At 41.3% G+C, this 24,979-nt stretch overlaps 1 protein-coding gene across 1 annotated transcript; it reads left to right on the top strand.

Moving 5' to 3' along the window:
* Positions 1 to 2,555: 2,555 nt before the first annotated feature.
* Positions 2,556 to 23,280, top strand: PCF11 (PCF11 cleavage and polyadenylation factor subunit). The gene is made up of 16 exons (XM_068395624.1): positions 2,556 to 3,272; positions 8,197 to 8,322; positions 10,599 to 10,787; positions 11,205 to 11,396; positions 12,245 to 13,350; positions 13,617 to 13,806; positions 13,903 to 14,545; positions 14,632 to 16,127; positions 17,474 to 17,561; positions 18,272 to 18,391; positions 18,924 to 19,032; positions 19,665 to 19,848; positions 20,323 to 20,478; positions 21,553 to 21,645; positions 22,121 to 22,156; positions 22,780 to 23,280. The coding sequence occupies exons 1-16, from the start codon at positions 3,084 to 3,086 to the stop codon at positions 22,987 to 22,989; spliced, it is 5,127 nt and encodes a 1,708-aa protein (XP_068251725.1). The 5' UTR covers positions 2,556 to 3,083; the 3' UTR covers positions 22,990 to 23,280.
* Positions 23,281 to 24,979: the final 1,699 nt, after the last annotated feature.

Genomic DNA, 24,979 nt, shown 5'->3' on the forward strand with positions numbered 1-24,979 from the left:
CTTTTCCAAACATATCAAAAGGATGCATTTTCAATTAATGTGGGGGTTTTTTTTCTTTTCCAGAATGAAAAGCAGCAAGAACATTTCTGGGTGCCTAAAGATCCTTTTTTTCCTATCCTTCACTAGCTATAAAACAGTTTCAAGGAATTTTATTAAACTTCCCAAGAAAATTCAGCTCAAGCATAAACACAAGTATGAGTATTTTCAAGTACAACTACAGATGTTTTGGAATGCAATAAATTCTTTCTTGAAAGACTTCTTACCTTGATATATTTTCTCATGTAGTACTATAATTTCACAGCTATCCAGCAAAACTTCTTTAATTATCAGTTGCTGGTGATTCTCCAGTCAAGTGTGTTACATGTAGGTCTAGTCTAGAGGCTTTTCAGTGGGTGTTATACCAGCAGAACCCATAACTGCATCTCTTAAAAAAACAAACTGACAGCTGTGTCGACTGGGATAAGAAGCGGTGGGACACAGCTGCACCAGCAGCATTTCTAACTAATGATTTCAGCAAGGCGATGCTTTCGATAGGAGGTGGTTTCAAGAACACACGTATGAAGCGTGCTTTTGCAGGCATAGATAAGTCCACACTCTGCATGTGTTGCTGGTACGACATAGTACCTGTAATAATAAACAGCTTCTCATTAGAGAGCCCAAGGACGGACTCAACGGGCATTTCTGTGCCGCTCTTAATGAGCTGCTTCAAGAACTGCTGAGAGCGTGGAGCGCTCCCACAACTCATCATCACAGGGGCCTCACGGGCAACAACAGCCTGTAGACCTTGCTGAGGTACTGCTGGCTTCAGATGAAGACTAGTAAAGACAAACTAGTAATATACTAAAATACTGGATCTGCTCAGGCACGTAGGGTGGACTCATTCTCGGGGAGCCGGGTGTGCTCTGGAGGGTAGCAAACTGCTTCGCCTCGCATCAGGCTCGGTCCTTTGCTGATTAGTAAACAGCAAATCTGGTTTTGAGGGTGGCCTGGGACCACATGACATCCTCATCAAGGCCGTTTTGCTCGTATTATTGGTTTTGCTCCTGTAATTAGTACGAACGAGCATTCCAACTTACAAATATAGTCGTTTTGGGAGGAGCTAGATTTCCCCACCCCCACGCTTCTCCCCTCGGAGCAGAAGAATATGTCCTGTTTTTGCCAAATAAACTGGGTTTACATTATGGCTTGATTCCCAGTACATAATTAATATTCTTCATGGACAGTGTGTCTTCAAATAGCTGGCTAATATTTACACTGAGAAAAAGTCTTGCAGTCCCAGCTTCGGTCGGCCCTAGACAGAAACTTTAGTTTCATTTTCTTATCTTGTGGTGACGTACTGTAAAGGCAAAGTGCTGTGTACAAAGTACGCCATTTCGAGGCTTACAGGAACAAACATGAACATACAATTCAACGAGCAAATAAAAGATGCTGTTGCATTTCCTGTCCCCTCTTCCCTCTTTTGAAAGTCACATTTTTCAGAAAGGGAATACAAATATGAACATAGAAACTAAAATACATTTTTATCCAGATAAAATGGCAAACCGCAGTTTTTACCAGAAACTTGCCAGGTCTCCATTTTTGCTGTCTTTGTGCTCTATTTGCAGAATTTGCACTTAAAAAATTACTCACAGAATGTGTTTTTCAAAGTGTATTTTAATGAAGCATTCACCCATGGTCTGCTTTCAAATGCCGACAGTTCTCCACAGTTAATAAGTAATATGCAGTGGTGGTGGTGGTGGGGGCAAGGAATGGCTAGACCTTAAAATGCTTTGCAAGCAAGTTTAACTTCAAAGAGGCACCTTTGGGCAAATCTCATGACCAAGAGCAGGTTTTGTCACTTCCGACTATACTAGCTCTCTCCTACTAGGAAAAATGCTGCTCCTTTCTCTGTTTAGACCTAAAAATACTGGTGTGAGGGGTGATCAGTTAAAAGGTGCAAGACAGATGGGGATCAGAGAAGCAGGGAAGCCAAGGTTGCTGCCTCCTGCCGCTGCAGAGGCAAATGAATTCCTGTCGGGTAGGGAAAATTCTGCGTCCTGGACGAACTGGCACCAAGCTGTGTGCTGGCCCCTCCGGCTCACACCGGCTCTCCCGGCTCCTGCGGCACAACCACCCCTGAAGGGGACAAGGCCGCATTTCACTGACAGGCCTACGCGAGCGCTGCGGCCTGTACCGGTACGAGTCGCTTGCCTGGAGCGAGCGGTTTCTCTGGTACGGGACTGCCGGCAGACACTGCTCCCCGCTCTCCCGGTGCCAAGGGGCCGTTCCCCGGGGGGTGCTGGGGCTGTGTGAGGCGGTGAGGCCGCAGCGAGGCCGCGGTCCGCACGCCAGGCCCCAAGCCGCGGGCCCGCCCGGCGGCGGTGGGGCAACGGCGTTGCCACACCAACGGCTGACCCAATAGCGAGCGAGGGGCGGGGCAACAGCGGTGCCACGCCAACGGCTTGTCCAATAGCGAGCTGGGGGTGGGGCGGGACCGCGCAGTCGCAGTTGAGGGCTCGGCGGGAAGGCGGGGTTGCGCAGGGCAACCAATCCGAGCTGAGGGCAGTCGGGGAAGGCGGTAGGAAGAGGCACAGCGGGTCAGGAGCCGGGGAGTAGGAAACGCAACCAATTGCAAGTGGGCGAGAGCGGGGCTTTAGCGCAGGAGCCAATCAGAGGAGAGGAGGGGCGGTTCTAGCCCATCAGCGGCCGCCGTTGTGACGGCTGAGCCAATCGCGGGCTGAGCAGACGGGGCGGCCAGCCAATCAGGGCGCAGAGAGGGAACAAAAGGGGCTTTCCAAGGTGCCGGCCCCTCTCCCGAGAACAATTTCACATGACGCAACGGTTGGAGGAAGAGGTTCGCGGGCCGCCGCCGCCATTTTGTGAGCGTTGAGACTGAGTCGGCGGCGGCTGAAGGAGCAGCAGCGGCAGTAACCGACGGCAGCACCACAGCCCAGCGGGAGCCGCAGCCCGGAGGATGCGGTAGAGGAAGCCCAGCGGCAGCGGCGGGGGGGGCGGCATCGCTCGGCGGCGGCGGCAAGGGGATCGCGGGGAGGGGGCTCTCGGTCGGTGGGTCGGGTCCTGGTGCGGGCCCCGGTCGGAGAAGCATGTCGGCCCCAGAGAGCAGCGCTGGTAGCAGCGAGGCCCGGGAGGACGCGTGCCGCGATTACCAGTCGTCGCTGGAAGACCTTACGTTCAACAGCAAGCCGCACATCAACATGCTGACCATCCTGGCCGAGGAGAACGTGCCCTTCGCCAAGGACATCGTGTCCCTGATCGAGGCGCAAATCGCCAAGGTTTTTATATTCCCCCGACTACTACTCCTACCTCTACTGCTGGGGGGACCGGCCGGGGCAGCGGGCTAGGGCGGCCTCGGGGGCTAGGAGGAAGGAGGGGCGTGGAGGGGAGACGGGCAGCGGCGGGCTGAGGAGGAGGGTAGAGGGGACAGGGAGAGACAGTGAAGCGGGGGGGTGAGAGGGCCTGAGAGACGGGAAACGGGGCGAGAGAGAGGGCGAGGCTCGGGGCGGGCAATGGGACGGATGGGGTGAGGAGGCCAGTGGGGGGGCGGTATAGCTGGGCTGGGAGGGGACGGCGAGGCAGAGGGGCTCAGGGGACGTAGAGCTTGGCTAATTACGGGGCGAGCAGGGAAGGCAGGATTTCGACGGAGCTGGAGGGTGCCGGGGACTCGGGGTGGGGAAGAGGGCCAGGAGACTGGGGTCGCTCAGGGGGAAGCAGGCGGAGGGAAGGGTGGCTTAGGTGGGATTAGGGAGCACGGGGCGAGACGTCGGGGGCTCCTCCTTTCCTGGCTAAAAGCTTAAGGCTGCTGCTTCTTCTATTCTCCACCCCATAGGGAGCAGGGGACTCGAGGGAGGGGAACAGCCCCCACACTACCCTGTTGGTAGTAGGGGGAGGGTTTGGGACTCGCCCCCCTCAAAAAGCAGTGGGAGGGCAGCGTGGCTTGCGATTGAAGCCCCGTGTAAATACCAGACACAACATGGCGGCCTGGCAGTGACTGGGCAGCAGCACCTCGCCCTTGCAGCTGGGTTTTCCCCCTACATGGAGCCAGTGTTCAGTGTCCAAACCCTTTCATTTAGCGATCTCGACAGTAGATGCATATTGTGATCATTAGAGAGGGCCTGATGGGGAGATTTTGTGGAGGGTTGTGGGTTTTTTTGGGTAGTTTAAAAGAATGAAAATAAGCTTAAGTTTATAGTATGTAAATTGTCCACTTCTGAAGGGCTAAATATAATGACTGAGGGCCTGACTGGGAGATTTTGTGGAGGGTTGTGGGTTTTTTTGGGTAGTTTAAAAGAATGAAAATAAGTTTATAGTATGTAAATTGAGCAGTTCTGAAGGGCTAAATATATAATGACTTTTAAGTGTCAGTTAAGATAAGGCTGTTTTCTTAGTGCAGTTCCTGTGAGATATTAATTTGGGGTGGGGGGGTGGGGGTTGGGCACCCTTATCTTATAGAAAAGTTTGTAGGTGAAAGGTGGTCATCTGCTCCGGATAGAGAAGTGTGTGTGGTGGTGATGGGGGTTGTTTTGCTCTGCTTGATTAGAGAAAATTCTGTGGGCTTGGGATAATCTGTTTGGATTTCAGGTGATCTGAGTAGTGCTAGTGTTGTGTGTGTATGTAATTTATTTTGGCTAGAGAAGTTTTTTGGTTGAGGGATGGGGAAGAAGAAATTCTCCCTTACTGTAGAAACTGCAGCAGCCTGTAGGATCCTAACATGGCGTCTGAAAGGCACATGATATAAAAAGAAGGGAAAGAGGAGGCTCCCTCTGAGCCCAACCCAGGCAGTTGCTGACATCAGTCAGCCACAGCACATGGATGGGGGTTTACAGCACCTTTTTAACAGCAGCATTTAGTAATAGAAAAGGGTTCTTCTTTCAATTCCTGCTCCCTGTTTGTGCCAGTCACCCCTCCCCCGTTGTTTCCCTTGCTCCCTCTGATGTCAGGTGTTCAAAGGCTTTTTTCCTTTGGCTTTTTAAGTCGTGGTTTATAATGGTGAGAATTGTACTCTCTAATACGGGGAGGGAACGATCTCTTAAGTTATTTAATCTATCTTTCTATCAATGCAGGATGGCTTTTTAGTGTTCCACAGACCTCTTCCAGTCTAGTTTTAAATGCTGCCAGTGGCTGAGTTTTGCCATTCCTTGGGGAGGTGACCTCATAATCGAATAGATCTCACCATTATATCTCCTAAAGGGCAGTGGATGTGTATAAAATGATTTGTGATAAATATCAATGCTGTCATTTTTTTTTTTTTTTCATTTCTGGGTGATTTAGAGCCTGCCCTGAAGTGTGGGGTTTTTTTAAAACATGTCTTAAATACTGTATCAATGGTTAGTTTTGCCTAGTTACTGTTTGTAACTGTGGTTTATTCAAGGCAAGTTTTTAGTTGTTTCTGGGAAAGTGATCTCCTTTACTAAGCCACTTTTTAAAAGTGTTGCCTGGAGACAGTTTGTTTAGTGTAAAACTTGAGTGGTCTGCTTTACAATTTAATAAATGGTTATGAAATGTGTGACTGATATTGAAAAAATTGTAAATAAAAAGTGTGAAATATGTATTTGTCTTTTTATTTACCATTGTATAGTGCAGAATTTGTTTCCAAGACCCATTTTGTATACAAGGTCGGGTTTTTTTAAACAAATTTTTGCACAAGTTTGTGACTTGGGGTTTGATTGCCAGATATTATTTTAAACTTGAAATGTTTTAGGAAACTAATAAAAAAGAGCCACACATTTCCAACAATAGCTTTCCTATGTTATTTGGAGGAACAGTGGGAATTCTGTGATGAAGTCATTAGTATTATGCTGAGGAGCTCAGAGTTAGTGTTCTTCTGTGTTCTGGTGGTGATGCGGCGCGTCCCTGCCTTTTGGTTAGTGTCGAGTGGGCGTCTTTCTTTCTAGGGGGTACTGTAGAGAATGCCTGAAAACAAAATACATTCAAGTCTGGGATTCCCTTTTGTGGTTAATGGAATATGTGCTAGATACCTTGACATAATAAACATTTCCAGAAGAGAAGACTTAAATATTCCAACCATATTTTAAGTCATAGTTCTTAAAATGTGACACCTGAGTAGCTTATATTTGAGGTAGGGTACGCTGCTAAGCTTCTAATTCTGTGCTGTAGTTTGCAGTAGGCTTCCTTACTAGATTACGGTGCTTCCATGTATGATTACTTGTAACAGTCTGATGCATAATCAAAGTGACAGTTAAACTTCTGACAGTGCCTTGGCTGCAAAACGATTCCCCAGCGTCTCAAACTTGAAGCTTAGCTGACTGTAGTGAGCCACTTCCATACATCGGTGAAATGGAAGAATATAACATACTGAGTCAGTAGCTCTTGGGCATAGGTACTTCTGAGGCAGCTCTTTGTTTCCCTAACAGCTGACTTTAAAAGTCAGAAGTGGTGTCATTTTTTGATAACGGAAGGCATTCAGAACTTAGTGTTTTTAATGTGCCATTTTGCAGATGGCTTTAAAGAAGAAACCAGTATTCCACAGGCATTTTAATATTAGGTGGCTGTAGATCCCCAGTCTTTGATTGCTGAGACTAGAGAAATGCCTTTATTCTAACACCATTGCGTCTTAGCTTGTTTACAGCTCGGTATTACGTTGTAGTGTAAGACAGGCTTTTAATGTGCTGCAATTAGTTTTGGCTAACCTAACTGCATTCTGTCTTTCTGTACGAAATGCACCACCTTCCTGTTTTTACTTTTTTCAAAGTCAGTGACACCTCCCCCCCGCCCCCCCGCCCCAAACTAACAAGGAATTCTGCCCTCTGCAATATTAACTTTCAGGTCATGGTAAATAAAGACACATTTAAGGGCAAGGAAACATTGCGATTCACCTGTATAAAAGTATTGTTGACTCAGTGCCCTTCTGTGAAACACCTTAAAGGGGAGAAATTAAATCTAAAATTGTAAAGAGCTTTTCCACACGCTTCTCTGGACAATGGGGCAGCGAAGTAAGGTGTCGTTAAATTAACCCAGTAGCCTATCCTGTTTAAAATGAGCAGTGAGTGAAGTTATTCTGGTTTTATCCTGAACTTACCAGATGGTGAATGGGACTTATTACGAGTGGTTGTTCTTCTAAGGGGATCATGGTCAACACATGGCTTGTGGTGGTGTCTTTCATGTTGTCCTCTTCAACAAGTCTGTGTACTTGCTGATGTTTTCTGGAACTTTGCTGTGCTTTCTGCTTTGTGAAAGCCAATGGTGGGCATTAAAGTCACCTTGATTTGGGCCAGTAGTGCCTTGTGTACATTAGAAGTCACTGTAGGTCCAGCGTCACCACACTTCTATCGCACAAACTTGCTACAAGTTTTGAAAATGGATTTTAAAAAGAAAAAACAAAAACAAAAACCAAAAAACAACCAAGAAACAAGCAACAAAAAACAAGCCTCCTCTTGTAGCAAAGATGTGTCCAGAGTTTGAAGACTCCCTTCTGTGAAAATCCTGGTTGCCCTTCCTGAGCTTGTCTGTGCATTTACCTGGTCGACTGGATGACTGAGTTTTGTCTGGATTTTGAACTTTGTTCCGACTGTGCATTTTTGTGTGCACTTTGGAAATCTGAACTGTCACTATCTACAAGTGCAAAGAGAGAGTGGGACTCGTTGCTCTGTCCGTTTGGATTACAGTGAAATAGTTGTGACCTGTTCTGCGTGTAGTTTATGAAAAGACTGTGATACTCGACGTAATAATGTGCAGCTACAGAAGTTCACTAACCTGGGCTGTTTGCCAGAAGTCTTGATTTGTATTCTGTGAAATCCAGAAAAACAAGCGTTGAGGAGGTTTGAATTATAAACTATTTTTCAGAAGTTCCATGAAGTGCTAACGATGGTTTCCTGCTAATTTAAAGTTACTTTCTCAAGTGGGTTTTGAAAGGTTACGCTCAGTACACTAGCAGCAATACTGTCTTGTGGGCTTCTTTTTTCTTCTTTTTTTTGCCTTTTTCCAAAGCTTTGATACACAAACAAAATAACCTAGGATGTTCCTTTTTTTTGTGTGGTGTGATAGACCCACTGCGTTATACTTTGAACTCCAGATTTAAGTTTTTGTATAAACAAAAAAATCCCAAGCCAAATCCCTTGGTGTTTGTAGTGGCAACCAAAAAGAGAGGTCTGTATTTCTGGGATTGGTAATCCCTTTATTTGAAAAGTTTAAATATGTTTTTGTTGTACTAAACTTCTCAGTTTCTTCTTATTACTCCAGGCTCCTGCATCAGAGAAGCTCCCTGTTATGTACCTTATGGATTCCATTGTCAAGAATGTGGGAAGAGAGTATCTTACTGCATTTACTAAAAACCTAGTTGCAACATTTATTTGTGTATTTGAAAAGGTATATACACTTTCAGAAAAGTTCTGTATTCTAAGCAAAATCTGTTCCTGGTAAAATAAATACATGCTTTCAGTTTTGGGTTTTCTTGGTTGGTGACCTATACAAGTTGATTGTTTTTTATAAATCTCAGTACTGTATCTATACTGTGAAAGATTATTCCTGCTGCTATCAGTCATGTAAGTTACATGTTAACTGAAAGATGCAGTCTTACTTAATTTGGTTCATAAATGTCTGTAATTTTTCTATCCAGGCAAGATTTTACTAACAGTATTTTTGTTACCGATTACTTACCTGGATGGACTTCTTGTAATGTATGGACCAATTAATTATGAATTGTTGGTTTATTTTTAAGATAGTAAATAGCCTTTATGCCAAGAACAGACTGAGAATCAGTTTCTTGTGGATTTCTCAGAGCTTCTTTCTCCTGTAGTTAGATTTGTCTGATACACTTAATTTGTGATGTGCAAAATGAGTGCTTAAGCTATGAAGAGTGAAAAGCACTGACACCTGATTCTCTCCTGGTGGTCTGTGATTTGAAAACAATGCTACGGGAGGGAAAGGTTCTTAGAATGTATTGCTGTATTACATTACAAATACGTGTTTTAATTTCATTCAACATTGAAAACTGCTGCCATATGTTTTAATTTTTGCTCTTAATCTTTAAACCCAGTGAAGTAATTGTGCATATTCCTTAGTGAGAAAGGCAAATCAAAGTCCAGTTTTTGAAAGGCCAGACTTGAATGGGTTTAAGTTGGATCAGAAATGAAGGGTTAACTTCTGTGGTTTCTTGTATGCTGTAAGAAAGTGACATCTCATATGAATGAGATGAATGGAGCTTTTGCGTATTTATCTATCATTGCATATCAATGAGGATCTGAGGTCCCAGTATGCTTTATAGATGGTTTTCAGATGTAAAATGCATGATGAAATAAGGAATAGATTGTAATAATGACCATAGAAGACTTAAACTCCTGTGTGTAGAGTAGATAGGTAGGTAGACATTTGTTTTTTCTTTATTAAATTGTGAATGTGCTTTTACTGAGTTGCATTTAATGTTGCAGCTGAAGCTCTGGATAATAACTAATTTTCAGAGTTTTTTAGGTTAACTGTCTACTAAGCTAACTAGAACAATTTAATTGATGTGTATTAATTAAATGTGTAAAGTGACAGTCACTTCTAATAGCTTAATTGGTCATGTTAAAAGATGCAAGTAGAATTCCAGCACTGACATTGTTACAAATTTTATCAGTAAATGGTCACTATCTTTGCACACTTGATAAAGTCAGAAACTTTTGCTCAGCCATATTTGCACCTTTTGCAGTGAACTTCATACCCTCTCATTGAAAATGATATAGAGGCATCCCCTAAATAGCTAAGTATGAATTATTTTTGTTGAAGTTCCTGATCCTCTCTGAAAGAACCTCCAAACTTTCCAGACTATTCTGTGTCTTGCTGTAGTATCTTAAAAATAAAACTGCAGCAAAAACCATTTATATAGTCAATACATAATGATTGAATTGGGATGTTGACGTCAGGACAGCTGCATGTATTTTGTCCTCAAATGTTTTTCATGTTTTGTTTAATTGAATTACTCAACTAAATTTTGCTTTACTATAAATGCCTAACTTACCTGTCATGAGATAATCCAAACGAATTGTTTGTGAAGAGATAAAATGGGCACTGGTCCTACAAGTACACTTGGTTTGTGGCTCACAGATGAATCTGATTTTGCAGCTGAACTGAAATATAATCGACTTCATTTTAGCTAGTACCCCTTTTGTTCCATTTGTTGGGAAAAAAATCTTCAGTGACTAAACAGCTGAGCAAAACACCTTTCTGTTCAAAGTTTGTTGTTTCTGGACTTGTTTGTCATTGTTATACTCCATCAGCACAAACACTTGAATAATGTATTGTCTCAGAGGCTGTTGCCTTTCAATATTTTTGTTACTGTATTTTTTCCACAGAAATTGGGCAAGTAAAATGAGAATTTTGGTAATGGAAAAGTTGAAAGAAAATTCTCAGAGAATGGTAATACACAATAAAACCTTCAAATGGCCTTGAAACAGCAATTCCACATTTGAGCTTCTGTTACTGATTTCGTTGTTATAGATGTGTAATCCGCACTGCTTACAAATTCCATATAGCAAGGTCAATGTGTTAAAATGGCAAACTGTTGGTAGAAATAGAAAATGAATGAAATCTTAAGCTCTACAGAAAAGTTTAAGAAATCGTTTTATATTAACTTAACAAGCCATAGAATTGTTTTATTGTTTTAGGTGGATGAAAATACTAGGAAAAGTTTATTTAAATTACGCTCCACATGGGATGATATTTTTCCTTTGAAGAAACTATATGCACTTGATGTCAGAGTCAACTCATTAGATCCTGCTTGGCCAATTAAACCTCTGCCCCCAAATGTGAATACTTCTAGCATCCATGTGAATCCTAAGTTTTTAAATAAATCGGTAAGTTTTTATGTCTACTTCATGAACAGATGGTAATACGTGTAGCTTTCATTGTTTGTATGCTGTTTTTTTGGCAATTTGGTATATTAGGAATGAAGTATCAGACCTTTGTAGACAGGTAAGAGGAATTTCCCAATTCAGAATATTTGATGGGTTTGGTTTTTATATTTCAAAACTGTATTCTAGATTTTGGAATGTTGATGAATTTATATTAAGTGATGTACATCTGTCACAGCAGGCAAATTCTAGTGGGGCAAACATTTGAAGTTGTTTTAGTTATATTTTGCTTTAAAAATGCAATTTATAACAGCTATACAAACTTAAGTCCCGGTACTGGATCATGGTAACAGTTAAAGGAGATGAAGTTAGTTGTTTCCATCAGAACTTTAAATGTAACTTTTTTTATTCTGTTTTTAGCCAGAGGAATCTACTTCACCTACCTCTGCTGTCACTTCTGGTGCCTCTACTCCTCCAGCTGTTCCTGAAATACAAAAGAATTTGACACAGGAGCAACTGATAAGGCAGCAATTGCTTGCAAAGCAAAAGCAATTGTTAGAACTTCAGCAAAAAAAATTAGAGCTGGAGCTGGAACAGACTAAAGCACAGTTGGTGAGTAGGATGGTTGGTGAAACTTGTATAGTTGGGTCTCACTTTCCTTTGAACAGTGCTTAGCTATACTGGTAACTGCAGTATGTTATTTTTAACTCATGTTAGGCAAGCGTAGCTATTGTAGGACTAGAGCAGTGCAAGTTGATCTAGGGTTCCTGAACAGTATTTGTTACCTAAAAACCTTAAGAATTACACTCAAAATAGAGGTTACAAAAGTGAATTTCTTGGTTTTTTGCTTTTAACTTTCCAAAATGATGCCTGCCTGTGATCCTCGTCTTCCACCTCTTGATGCTCACAGCAAGCCAGGCTTTTTCAAATATATTTGTTCTTACAGAACAAGGAAGCCCGATAGTTGGAAATAAAGTCAGTTTCTGCATCAGGTCAGGTTGATTTGATGCCACCATCTGAAGATGGCGGTGAAGCTGTGTTGTTTTACATTTGTAATTGAAAGTCTTGCTGTGTTGACAGTTGATGATACCAGAATAAAGCGTCTTTGAAGCGTAGAAATATGAAAATTATATCAGATGCTTGGCAGCTTAGTTGCCTTCAGCATGTGGAATATCTAGAAGAACAAACACTGTGATGAGAACATGTCCCTAAGTTACATATTTTGCAGTATTGACTTTGTAGTACTGATTTTGCATTATATTTGAATATGATCTTCTGTAACGGTATTGCATTATTTTAATGCTTGTAATTAGCAATTAATGGGTCATTCTCAGTTAAATGGCTGAACCTCATAACTTTCAAGACATTTTATTTATAGTTTTGGTTTCAAGACAGAATATGAGCATCTCGGGATAGGAGTTGTGTCATGCAGATTAATGCTGGATTTTTTCCTATTTCAGGCTGTATCTCTTAGTGTTCAGCAAGGATCATCTACTATAGCTTCAGTTCCAGCACCTTCCAAGCAACACATGTCTCCCGCACCTCATATGACAGTTAAACCACCTCATCAGACTGCTGTGCAATCCGAAAAAAACAAACCATCCCCAAGTCCTCCACTTCATGATATCAAAATAGTAAATAGGGACCCTCGACTTAATAGGATGGCTCAACATTCTTCTCATGCTAAAGATCAGTCTCATAGGAAAGAATTTCCATCGAACGCAACCAGTCAGTCTGATACCAAGGCAAACAGAACACAGGCTGAAAAACAAAACTCAACAAAGCAAGAAAAACTGAAAGCAAGTGACAAAACACAGAAGAAAGAACTTGACCAGTCAGAAGCAAAATCTAAATCACCATCCCCTTTGAAAAATAAGCTACCCAATACTAAAGATACTAAAACCCAGGAATGTGAAAGCACAAAAGTATCTGAAATTAGTAAGCGGGATCCAAGACTGAAAAGACATCTTCAAGATAAGTCAGAAGGCAAAGAGGAAGAGCTGAAAGAAAAGAGGAGAAATATAGAGAAAAAAGAAAAAGAGGAACATAAGACATGTGAACACAGACCAGCAGGCAGCAGAAATAAAGTAATTAATGGTGCTGTTCAGAAACAAGACACGACTACAGAGGACTCAGAAAAACAGGGTGGAAAGCAAGGGAGATCAAGTAGTAGCAAACGGTCACGATCACGCTCTCCTAAGGCACGGTCACCATCTACACATTCTCCAAAAAGACGAGAGAGGAGGTCACCCAAAAGAAGACTTAGGAGTTTATCTCCCACTTCATCAACTCCTAAAATTGGAAAGATACGTCAGATAGGCGCTAAACAGTCTCATGTTGAAGAAGGCACACAAGCAGCAAGAGATGAAAGAAATTCTAATAAGCGAAATGTTAAACAAGAGGTGCGAGATCCGAGGAGAGTGAAAAAAGCCCAAGAAGACAGGCCCCAAGAAACAGCAGGCCAGCATTCTACAAAAGCTGCTCCTGATCCAAAGGAGAATGCAGAAAACTGGCAAGGATCCAAATCAGGCAAGAGGTGGAAATCTGGTTGGGAAGAAAATAAAAAGTAAGTTACTATCTTTTAAAAAACTTCTCTTTGAGGTTAGTGGAAGTTCTACTGCTGGCTTCAGTATAGTCAGCTTTGGGAGGCAAGGTTCAGATTGATAAAATTGATAAGTTTAACTTATTTCTACTAGTGAGATATGGAAATAATGCATACTTAGATTCTGAAGTGATAGCAATGTTTTACCATGATCAGTTCTAATAGGAATGTAACAGTTATATCCTGAATAAAGAAGTAATTTGTTCTGTAAAATGTATTCTTGCTTTCAGCTCACAGCAGAATGAAGAACACCAAGCACTTGGTAAATCCCTGCACCAAAGACACCGGGAGAACTGGCCTGCTGGTAAAGGAATTTTGTCACCCCGAGCACCAAAGCAGCAGCACCGGTTAAGTGTGGATGCTAATTTACAGATTCCCAAAGAACTGACATCTGCAAGCAAGAGGGAATTACTTAAGAAGGTAATATTAATAAATCTGTCTTCATAGAAGTGTCCTGGGTATAGTTTGCTTTTGTTTTCTTTTTAGAAGTCTAAACTTTTTAACTTTATATTACAGGCCAATGAACGCTTAACATCTGGTGAAATAACACAAGATGAGTTCCTCATGGTAGCTCATCAGATCCGACAGCTGTTCCAGTATCAGGAAGGAAAGCACAGATGTAGTGTCTGGGATAGCCCTACAGAGGAAAAATGTGGTTTGAAAAGGAAACCTCTTCTATCGGATGCAGAGTTAACATATTACGAACATAAGGCTAAACTGAAAAGAACACAAGTTCAGCATTCATTGTCAAGGCTTGATCTATTGGATCCTGATGATATTTTGGATTATCATTTGCCTGATGCATTGCTTTCTGGAATAGAATGTGAGCAAGCAAAAGCCAAGCGTGGAGTACAGATTGACAGAAAAGAACCATTTGGAGAAAGATCAAGGAGACACTCTCCTGTAAGTGGCACTAATAGACCTTTTGCTGATAACCTCTCACCGCTTGAGAGTCGGCGAAGACTTGAGGAACAAAATGCTACTAAAGGAGCAAGAGGTTCTAAGAACTTTGATCCTTATGACAGCTGGGGAGAATCAGATGAATTTAGAGATGCTCTCAGACAACAGGGGAAAAGCACAACAGAGTTCCAGAAAATAGATGGTGACGCAGTCTGCAGATTTGATAATCGTGAAGAAAGACAACTTCTTGGGCAAGCTGGTATGTGTTTTTGTTTTATTTCGCAGCTTGAAGTAATTGGCAACATTTTAGTGAGTGGTTATCTGGTTTGTTCTGGTTTTTTTTAGGTGCTCGAGAGGAGCCAAGATCACCATTCAGTGAACGTTTCAAAAGACCTAGGTATGAAGATCCAGAGAAAGCACCATTTCCGGAAAGTCCGGGATCAAGATTTGGAGGCATTGAAGCAAAGCAGAGGATAAGTGCACTAATGGAAGACAGACCTCTATTTGATGGCTCACCTAGACCGGCTGCTGCAAGGGTTGGGGTAGATGGACAAGGAAGCCCTTTTGTTGATGGTCCTGCTGCTGGTTCAAGTTCCAGAATTGATGGGCCACCTGGACAGGCTGCTATGAGATTTGAGGGGCCTTTGGTGGTGGCAGGTGCATCTCAGTTTGATGGACCACTGGCAGGAGCAGGGGGAGCTGGAGCCCTAAGATTTGATGGGCCACCAGGGCAACTGGCAGGTGCCCTGAGATTTGAAGGACCTCCAGGACAGGTTGGTGGTGGAGGTCCACTGAGGTTTGAGGGACCTCTTGGGCAGATAGGTGGGCCTTTGCGGTTCGAGGGGCCTGCAGGGCAGCCTGTAGGTGGTCCTAGATTTGAAGGACCTGGAGTTGGCCTCAGGTTCGAGGGTCCCCGTGGTCAGCTTTCAGGTGGTCTCAGGTTTGAGGGACCTCATGGTCAACCTCTGGGGCCTCGAGGTCAACCAGGGGCTGGTCTCAGGTTTGAGGGACCCCATGGTCAGCCCTTGGGGCCTCATGGTCAACCAGGGGGTGGCCTCAGGTTTGAGGGGCCACATTTACAGCCATTGGGGCCACATGGTCAACCTGGAGGTGGCCTCAGATTTGAGGGGCCACATGGTCAGCCTCTGGGGCCACATGGACCATCAGCTGGTGGGCTCAGATTCGAGGGGCCACATGGACCATCAGCTGGTGGGCTCAGATTGGAAGGACCACATGGTCAGCCAGGTGTAGGTCCTAGGTTGATTGATGGACCGATACACCAGGGAGCTGGTGGACTTCGATTTGATGGTCCTCTGGTTCGGGCTGGTCCGAGATTTGATGGTTGTCACGCAGCTGGATTTGATGGTCAGCCTGGACAGTTATCTCTTTTGCAAAGATTTGATGGAATTCATGGACAGCCTGGTCCAAGATTTGAAAGGGCGCCTGGTCAACAGGCACAACCACGATTTGATACAGCCATACCTCAAAGATTTGATGGACCTCACCAGCCAGCCTCTAGATTTGACTTGCCCCTTGGCCTTCAAGGTGCACGTTTCGAAAATGTAGCTAACCATCCTGCCTCAAGACTAGAAATGTCACCATACGGACAAGGCGGTCCGTTTGTCGAACATCCCGGCCACGGCTTCAATGGACCATCTCATGGGATGCAGTTCCAGAGACATGATCTATTTGATGGTTCGCCTGGACCAAATTTCAATGGGCCAGCTGGCCCAGGAGCACAGAATTTCCCCTTGAGAGCAGCAGGACATTACTTGGATGAAAAAAGTCTGCAGGGTCCTCAGTATGGGAACTTCAATAATATGCCACTGGGAGGTAATCAGGTAAGAACTGATGGCATTAAATCGTTTGCCTGCAGAGGTGTTTTTGTGTAGAGTTAGCAGGTTTTCTTCCTCTAAAAAGTGAAGAGTTTTCTCAAGAGCTGGCAGACTGAGAGCCAGTTTCAAGCTAGAAAAGTCATCCTCCTCCAGTAGTTTCTAGGTAATTCCAGAAGGACGTGCATTGCTGCTTTTTAAGAATCTGTTCGGAGGAATTGAAATAGTGGATCTTTACAATCACTTCGTAGCTGAGAATAGGACAGTGAAATTAGTATTTTTAACTTCAAAACAAAACTGGGTAGTTGGAAGCCTGTGGTGGTTTCATTAACCTTGCACCAAAGCAAATTCTATGTAAAGCATGGAAGATGATGTAAGTGAACATTTGTGATTAAGTTTTCTAAGACGTGTAGAACTAGAATGGACCAAAATAATTCTGTTGTCTTTTTGCAGCTGTTAGTACTGGTGACAGGCCAGTTCTAAAGAGATACCCGTAACCTGGGGGTGTTGAGAAAGATACGGACGTTGTTGAGCTACGGTGTTCTAAAATTATCTTCACACCAGCGTGCTTTGAGTTCAGTTGTGTTTGGTGTTGCCTGTTGGAAATGCTCTCTTCAAAAGGGGAAACTGATACCGTACATCACAGAAAATGATGTCATTTCTTTCAATAGATGAAAGATTTTAGAGGGCATTTTTCATTTGGGGGATAATAATTGAACATGAAGAGTTAACTGATTGTATGGAAGCAGGTAGCGTGTCCTGCTAACCTCTAATGGGATAAATTTTAAACAATTTATAAACTTTTTTTTTCATATCCAGAAAGCATTCAATTAGGAAAAAAAGCCCCCCATTTTTATTGCAAGTACGTTATAAAAACTGTTTTTCTGTCTGAAACTTACTGAAGCTGGTTTGCTGAAAAATCCGCTTTCAGGATGTGTTTCGTATAGTGGATGCTCTTTCAGTTCTTAGATAAGAATTAATCATGGCATTTGTTAATAGACATTTACCAGTTTCTCGAATTTCTTTGTGATGAGCTCTGTTTTGGTGATCAGGATCAATTTAACAGGAAGTAGGGTGTTTGGAAAATGTGATTGAAGGCTCGATGGGCAGAAGAAAAGGTGTTTTGTTTATTTTTTAATTTAAATGTTAGGCATAATGAGTATGTGTTCTGAAATTTTTCTAGAGGGAAAGGTTATGTAGTCATTTGCGGACCTTTTAATACCAATACTCCTAGAGGGAGTTTAATATATATAAAATTATATTGATAAATGTCTGTAAGTTAATGATAAAATTTAAAAAGAAGGTTTATAATTGCATTATTATACACAAAAACACTTAAATGTTTACTTCCATAGGTTTCTCTCATGTCTGCTCAAGCAGGGCCTTATGGCCAAGGTCAACAGTACTTGCCAAATCCTGGAAGTTTTGTTCAGAACCCTGCAGGTGTGTAACAAAATAATTAACTTTCTTTTATTTCTTTTGGGTTGTTCTGTTTGTTAGTGGCCACAAAAATTACCCTTTTGTAATGTCCTGGTGTACTTAGGTCTGTGTGGACTAAGGGAAGCTTCCTCAGTGAGGTGGCCATAGGTGTGGTTTTTGCAGTACCTTCATCTCTTCAGGGGTTTCCCTCAAACAGTGAAGGCTTTCATTCGTTTTCATTAACCATGTAGTTTTGGTATGTAGCTGTGCTAAAAAATATATTTTGGTCTGCTTTGCTGGAAGGTACCAGTCTGTAGGTCTGGTTTGTGTTTGCCCAGGGTGTGTAAACATTCCCAGTATGTGAATGGTTAGTAATGAAAAGCTTCTAAAAAGTCAAGAATAGTTAAAGTAGGTGATGAAGTAGATTGGGCCTGGTGAAATATTCAAGCATGCAACAAGGAAAATACTACATTTTCGTAAACTGTCCAGTAGAAGTCTGTGTATGGGAAGCCAGCATAGATAGCACTGCAGAATGCATTATGAAGGAAGCTGTTGCAAAGGAAGAAATGAGCCAAGGACTAGACATAAAGCAGAGAGAGTTAATAAATAATTTGAAATAGAAAATAGAAGAAACAAGAGGCAGGAGGAAAAGTATGTTGTGAAATATGCTGATAGAAGTAAAGTAAACTTCTGATGCTAATTTTGTCTCCTTGAATGTCAATGTTTTTCCCCAGGAGCTGTTCCACATTCATATCCTGATAACCACCTTGGCCAGGTTGATGTCAATGAATTGTTTGCTAAACTGCTGAAAACAGGGATCCTCAAACTGTCAAAAACTGATTCCACTTCAGCACGTATGTAGATTATTATGTTCTACCTACTCAGTTTATCCACAGCTGAAGTGTAAAGATAAGTATAAGAACTTCCGTGAACTCCTGCATGGTTTTTTTTAAACTCAACTTTGTTTTTGAGAAGGAATTTAGTGCATGTGATAGAGTAAATTCTTAGTATCTTGTTTAATTTTTACACTTCAGCTATCCAGAGCAGTCAGTTTTGTCTTTGGTGCTGTGCCTTGGTAGCTTGTTCTTGATTATAATCAGATCCTTGTCAGCTTCTGAACTATTTCTGTGGCTCTGAAGACAGAGTTTTAATGCCAGACTGAGGTGAAACACTGTTCTCCTAAATAGAAATTCTGAGTAACTTAGTGTCTTGTATGCTTTTTTAAATGGCATTAGCAGATGACTGACTTTGCTATTGCACACTTGTATTTTAGCATAGTCAGTTTGTATTTATTAATATTGGAATAGAAATAACTTTCAGGAGCATGTCATTTCTTTCTGATAATGTACTGAAATTTTGATAAAATGTTATCTTTATGCTTTCTAGAAGCAAAGGAAACATCAGCCCAACCAGCTGCTGAAGAGGAAGATGATGACCAGAATGAGGATCAAAACGTTCCAGACCTCACTAACTTCACAGTTGAAGAACTTAGACAGTGCGTATAGTAGAATGAGTTTATGGTGCAGTAAGAATAAAGCCACAGTGCTATCTAGATAGTTAATCCAAGACAGCTGAGAGCTTTGTGTGTCACTTCGTGAGTAAGAGGACCTGCAATTTTTGATGGTCGCTTTGTGACTAATAGGACCTGCAGTTTTGGATGTTAGCCTTGGAGAATTTGAGGGAGGAAAAAGAGGGAAAATTAACCTGAGAAAATAGTCTTTACACAAGTTGCATGTTGTTACTTAATCAGCAAGGTTGTGATATGTGTTGAAGTCAGTGTTTCTTGCTTTGTTACTACTAATTTTACCACCTTTGTGGCAGGTTGCAAAGCTGAGCCAAATGCAGGCGTTACCATTTTATGCACTATTAGGTGATGAAGCTGGTAGGCGTGAAACGAAACACGAGCGTGTTTCTCATGAATAGTTAATATGAGCTCATGGTTTGTTATTTGAATGTTTCAGTTGTGAAAATCTGGAAGAATTTAGCTGTATTATGTGCTTTAACCTTCCAGTAGATTCATGCTTCTCCTCTACTTTTGTGGGTATATGAAGCAGCTTACTGAGAAACTTCTTAACTCTTTCTTTTCAAAGAAATGGTAAGACTTTTTTTTTTTTCCCCTTTTTGTAGGCGTTATGATAGTGTTATAAATCGACTGTACACTGGAATTCAGTGTTACTCATGTGGAATGAGGTTCACTACTTCACAGACAGATGTTTATGCGGATCATTTAGATTGGCATTATCGTCAGAACCGAACAGAAAAAGATGTTAGCAGAAAAATCACACACAGAAGGTGGTACTACAGTTTAACAGTAAGTAGTGCAGTATGTGTTGTGATAAATGACAGGCCGGATTCTGTGTTCTGCTTATTTTATGTGCTGTAGGATTGCAGTTGAAAATTACATCATCACAGGAGTTGGGCTTTAGTAAACAATGATGTCTTAGATATTTCAAGTAGTTTTCGTAAATGCCTGTGAAAGCACAAAAGGCAATTATATGATGAACAATAAGCAGTTTGAAGCTGTTGGTACTGTTTTGATCACACTGAGAATGGAATGGAAATTGAAGGATAGTGGTTGTTCTGGAAAAAGCTTTTTTTGAAGTGTAGCATTGTGAGAAAGCGTGCACTGTGCTAATGCTGCATGTGAGGAGCATTTTCAGTTTTAATGAAGTAAGATTTATTAAATATGGTACTTATGGGATCTTTTTTTTTCGTCTCAGATTTATTTTTTAAACCTTTCTGGCTATTTTCAGTTTCTGAGTGTGAATGAAAACTTTTTCCTTAGGACTGGATTGAATTTGAAGAAATAGCCGATCTAGAGGAGCGTGCAAAGAGCCAGTTCTTTGAAAAAGCTCATGAAGAGGTTGTGTTGAAGACACAAGAAGCTGCAAAAGAGAAGGAGTTCCAGAGTGTCCCTGCAGGACCAGCTGGAGCAGTTGAGGTAAGTTTCAGCTTGCCTTTATTAGCCCAGATATTGAGAATGATATAATTCTTCAAAGTTTAATGCATTCTTTCATACAGTGGGCTGTGTATAGACCGAAGTCTTGTTCTTGGCCCTCTGTACAGCCACTTCATTGGTGGTGTGTTTGTGTATGTAATGGTTGTTTCCCAGTGGCAGACAGTCATATAAATCACCTGTAGTTCAAAAAAAAAATCTACACCCACTGGCATTGCATCGTTTTAGCAAAACTGAAATGGAGAAAGTGTGTTAATTTACTGAATGCTTCCATAGAAAGAAAATAGAGCAGGTGAACTGGAAATGGTCCTTTGGTGTTCAAATAATAATGGGGTTTACTGGGGTTTTGATACTTTGACACAGAAATTTCTTTTTCAATAGAAGATAGGCATTAGGACAAAGAAGTGTCTGAAACTTAAAAGTAACCACTAGATCTGTATTTTGGTAGATGAATTAGTGTAGTAATCAAATACAAATGTTGGTAGAATTACAATTTAGTTTTACATACTAAGCCATTAAGAAACTAGCTATCCAGCCATGAAGGCCTTTGTTTTAATTTTAAAAAGTACCTTTTGTGCTTTGTACTCTTGAGTTGATTACTTTGCACAGAAGTACTAAAAGTGTTAATACTTGATCTAAAAATTCTGCCTTTTTGAGACTCCAGGTTAAGGGGAAGAGTGAAGATAATGCCCTAAATAAAATGAATGAAATCGCTGTGCTGGATTGCCTGATGTGACAGTAAAACAGCATTAGATTGTTACAAAGTGTTTTGCGGAGAGTTCCTAGCTAAAAGGGCAAACCTTAACGTTTCTAAAGTGACAGCAGTCTTCAAGGCCAGATGATCGTTGCTCAGTCTGCAAACTGTACTCAAGTAATTTTTAATTAAAGTTTTCTGAAGTTATTTTTAAAGTGTGGAGGAAAGATCATGTTGTAGTCTTAATGTATTTATCTTAATTTAAAATAACCTTGTTTGACTGTTACTAGGTTCTTGGAAGTTCATGTGTTCAGTGAATTGTTGCAATAACGTCATTTATCTCTGTTACTCCAATAACTTTTCAGAGCTGTGAAATTTGCCAAGAGCAATTTGAACAATATTGGGACGAGGAAGAGGAAGAGTGGCACCTGAAGAATGCCATCAGAGTAGATGAAAAGGTAATCTGATCTTATTTACCTGTGATACTTACTTATAGTAAAAAACCTGAAGAATTACAGCAAAAAAAGGGGGAGGGCCAAGTGCTCTTTCTCTCCTGAAGGGTTCCCACGGTAGTTCTCCTGGCTTCCAAGAACGTAAATATCTCAACCTGTGGAAGTGCATGAAGTCCTGCTATCATTAGTACAGGCTTACTAGCCTTAGGAAAGTGAATGTCTCTATATATGAGTGTAGACACTGGTTCAGTTATTTCTGTGTGCAGCTGTACCCAGATAATTCCCAACACTTAGCAGGCTTCTGTATGATAACTTTTCCTGAGTAAAATACCTCAAATATTTTCCCAGTTTTATCTACCATACTTGGCCTGCTCATACCATTTTTCTAGGCCAATTGTGTGATATGTGTAATTGACACTGTTCTATTCATAACCAGTGATCCAGCCATGGTTTATTTAAACGCATAACAATTCTTTTTCAGATTTACCATCCATCTTGCTATGAAGATTACCAAAATGTAAGTGAATCCTTCTTCGTATTTTTTGAAGCATTTTGCTTTTGGTTGGTTTGCTTGATCTCTGACTTTGCAGGAGGCAGATGTGTTCAGAATGTGCTACCTGTTTCTCTTGCCTATGACTAGACAAAGACTCGAAGGCCTTGGGCATGGCAAGTTCATCATCCAGAATTAGCTAAGATGTGTTTCTTGTTGTGATGTACCGTGACAGCTTGTGTGTCATACACGACTGAAGCGAAACCACGGTTTGAAAAACAATCATGCATTTCTTGTTGAGTAACGTGTAATCGTAGGAATTTGCAAAAATGGAGTAAATGGGTGCTGGTGTGTGTTACATTTTTAAGGCTTTGAGAGTTCCAGTTCCCCTGGGGATAGCAGGGAATAGTATATGGTAATGTGTTAAGCATTTCACCCCTGCTTGGATGACACCTTTTCAAAGTAATTGTGAAGAAGTAGTGCTATTAAAGAATAAATTTGTTTTCCTAGGATCTTGATCAAATAGAAGGTTGGATTATGAGTGCCTGACTATCAATGTGTTTGCATTTTGAAAAAGAGTAAAAAGGGCTAAGAAGCTAAAAATGGTTATTTTCATGTGTGTTAATGCTACATTGCCTTTCTCTTTGCAGACATCATCATTTGATTGCACGCCATCTCCCAGCAAGACTCCTGTAGAAAATCCACTAAATATAATGTTGAGTATTGTTAAACAGGAAACACAGGAGTCCTGTGACTCACCTAAAGTCAAAGAAGAACCTGATGACACCCCTACTGCCTGTGCAGAAGAGAGCACACCTGCATCTACAGATATTAAAACAGAACCTGATGACTCTGTTTAAACAAACTGAGGTATGAATGTTTTTTTACAGAAGAGCTGCTGTGTTAACTCTGGAAGGCAAATACTTTTTAAATGAAATAAAAATGTTCAACTGAGGCAGGGCCTCAACTACTGTTTTGTTAATAAATACATTTTTGTATTTGAATTTCTTATTGCCTGCACAGTTTCAGGTGTCATTGTGTGAAAGTTCTGTAGATGCGTGAAAGTTTAACGGAGTGAAACAGTGTATGTAAAAATGTACAATTTTCACTTGTGGAAATGTAAATTATAAATAAAAGATATTTTTGCTATATATGGAGTGTAATGTTTATGCACACCATCAAATGAAGACAGCATTTCTGTACTTTTTTCAGTTTAAATGGAATTAAAAAGAACTTTTGCTCAATAAGATTCAGAAGAATGAAAGCAAGTAACTTCCTTCAGTTATCCCATAGGTGGGTTATCAACGGAAGCAGTGCAGGAACTTCTCAGACAGACAACCCTAGATTTCTTTTCTTTTTAAACTTATTTGAACAAACTTACATATCCAGATATTAAAAAAAAAAAAAAAAAAAAAAACCACAAAAAAATCCAAAAAACCCCAAAAAGACAGTTCTGGGGAGAAGGGGAAAATTTAACAAACCAGCTGGAGTGCTTGATAGTGAACACAAGTGCCAACAAACAATTAACAAACCAGGATGCCTGGTAGTTAAGACATTTTTAATGATTTTTTTTTTTTCCATTAGTCAAACACATAAGAATTTAATACAGTTGAACAAGCTTTTCTTTACATTACAGGGGGGAGTGAATGTAAGAATGCTCATTTGAAACATGATTAACTTTTTTTTTTTGTTGCTTATGACTGGACTTGGATGGTAAACCAGATATCCTGAGATGTTAATATTTCTTAAATGTAATAAATAAAATTAAGCATATATTTGAGTGTGAGTCTTTTCCTTTCAGTAATGAGTTTGTGTGGCTGGCGTGGTTGTGGGATTGGAAATAAATAATGTAGTTGTGTGTTTTAGGACAAATATGCATTTAATGTTTTGTTCCCTCTGCCATGTGTATAGTGCATATTTTTAAAGCTATTGGGAGCAAGACATAAGCACTTAAAAGTCAAAGAGCAATGTCACAGTCCTAGCATATTATTCTTGCAGTGAGGATACTTGGGAGATCAGAATTCACTGATATAAGTAGAAATAAGCAGCTGTGAAGATGATTTTGCTGTTGGCTGGAACACTTCTTCCCATCTTCACAGCCAGGCTTCGAGCAGTTTTTAAGATGTGAATCATTCCTTGGCTCTTGTATTAGGATTGTTGCTATAGTTGTGTGTGTGCCCTGTTCTAGATACCAACCTTAAAAATATCTTTCAATTAGAGAAAGTCTAGAGGAACAAAAATATGAGATTGGTGGGGGATGTCAGCCCACATGGTGGTGTGCATCGCTGCTGGCTGTGCTGCGGTAAGTTACTCCTGGGTTACTTGTTGCAACTTCTTCCTGGAACAGGGATGTAGGCTTGGCCCAGTTGACACTTTGTGTCCTGGAATACTGTAAACGTCACTTAAATCACACAAATCTAAATTCAGAGGATACTGGCCAGGGATGTGATGTCTTTAAATATGTAGAAGGCTGTTAGAGAAAGGGAACAAATTACTCTGTCTACTAGGGATAGAACAAAAAGAGACCTGTAAGTTGCAGCAAGAGGATTTATGTCAACTTTCTAATGACAAGGGTAGTTAAGCTCTAAATGGACCTTACTTGGTCCGTGTAATTATCAATGCACACCTGTAAATCTGTGGGAAGGGTTCATCCTGCCTGGAAGCAGGACCCTGGGAACACAAGGAGCTTTTTTCACCTGATGGAAGGAACCCGGCTTCCCTCCAGGGCACCAAATGGTTTTGGCTAAGGGGGGTGAGGAGCAGCACTAAGTAACTGCAGGGCAAAACCCACCCTCCTTGTACCCTGCGACCCTCTTAGTGCAGCGAGGGAGGGTTAAACGTATAGAAACC

The sequence above is a fragment of the Nyctibius grandis genome, chromosome 2 (assembly GCF_013368605.1).
Source record: "Nyctibius grandis isolate bNycGra1 chromosome 2, bNycGra1.pri, whole genome shotgun sequence".
In the NCBI taxonomy this organism is placed as follows: Eukaryota; Metazoa; Chordata; class Aves; order Nyctibiiformes; family Nyctibiidae; genus Nyctibius; species Nyctibius grandis.

Coding starts and splice junctions, on each gene's coding strand:
- PCF11 (XM_068395624.1), top strand. CDS start 3,084: ATGTCGGCCCCAGAGAGCAGCGCTGGTAGCAGCGAGGCCCGGGAGGAC. Junction 19,033..19,664: donor ACAGTTGAAGAACTTAGACA/GTGCGTATAGTA, acceptor CCCTTTTTGTAG/GCGTTATGATAGTGTTATAA. Junction 19,849..20,322: donor GGTGGTACTACAGTTTAACA/GTAAGTAGTGCA, acceptor CTTTTTCCTTAG/GACTGGATTGAATTTGAAGA.